Source organism: Cariama cristata, unplaced genomic scaffold (assembly GCF_000690535.1).
Source record: "Cariama cristata isolate BGI_N322 unplaced genomic scaffold, ASM69053v1 scaffold3276, whole genome shotgun sequence".
Taxonomy (NCBI): domain Eukaryota; kingdom Metazoa; phylum Chordata; class Aves; order Cariamiformes; family Cariamidae; genus Cariama; species Cariama cristata.
The window spans coordinates 23,944-24,271 of NW_009622511.1; the positions used below are offsets into that span (position 1 = coordinate 23,944).

The 328-nt window shown below is 67.7% G+C and overlaps 1 protein-coding gene across 1 annotated transcript in view; it reads right to left on the bottom strand.

Moving 5' to 3' along the window:
* Positions 1-234, bottom strand: part of AAMP (angio-associated, migratory cell protein) — a 3,996-nt gene extending 3,762 nt beyond the window's left edge. The window contains exon 1 of the mRNA XM_009702343.1: positions 49-234. Within this exon, the coding sequence (XP_009700645.1) occupies positions 49-181 (133 nt within the window). The 5' untranslated portion in view covers positions 182-234. The remainder of the gene's footprint in view (positions 1-48) is intronic.
* Positions 235-328: the final 94 nt, after the last annotated feature.

Consider the following 328-nt stretch of genomic DNA (forward strand, 5'->3'; position numbering starts at 1 on the left):
TGGCCTGAGGGAGGCGACCCCCTGCCGCTGCCTGTGCCCACCACTCACCCGAGTGGAGACAGAACGTGACCTCGCTGTCGTCCTGTGCCTCCATGCCGTCCTCCACCCCCTCGTCCTCTGTCTCCCAAGCCTCGGCATCGGGCTCTTCTCCCCCCTCGTCATCAAAGTCCACGTCCTCCATCTCGTCGGCCAGGTCATCTGCAGAGGGCGAAGGTCAGGACGCAGCTCGCCACCTGCCCAGCTCGGCCCTTCCAGGACAGGCGGCTGCGAGCACGGGGGGACCACAGGAGTCCCCGGGGATGGGGTTGTGACGGGGGACGCCAAATCC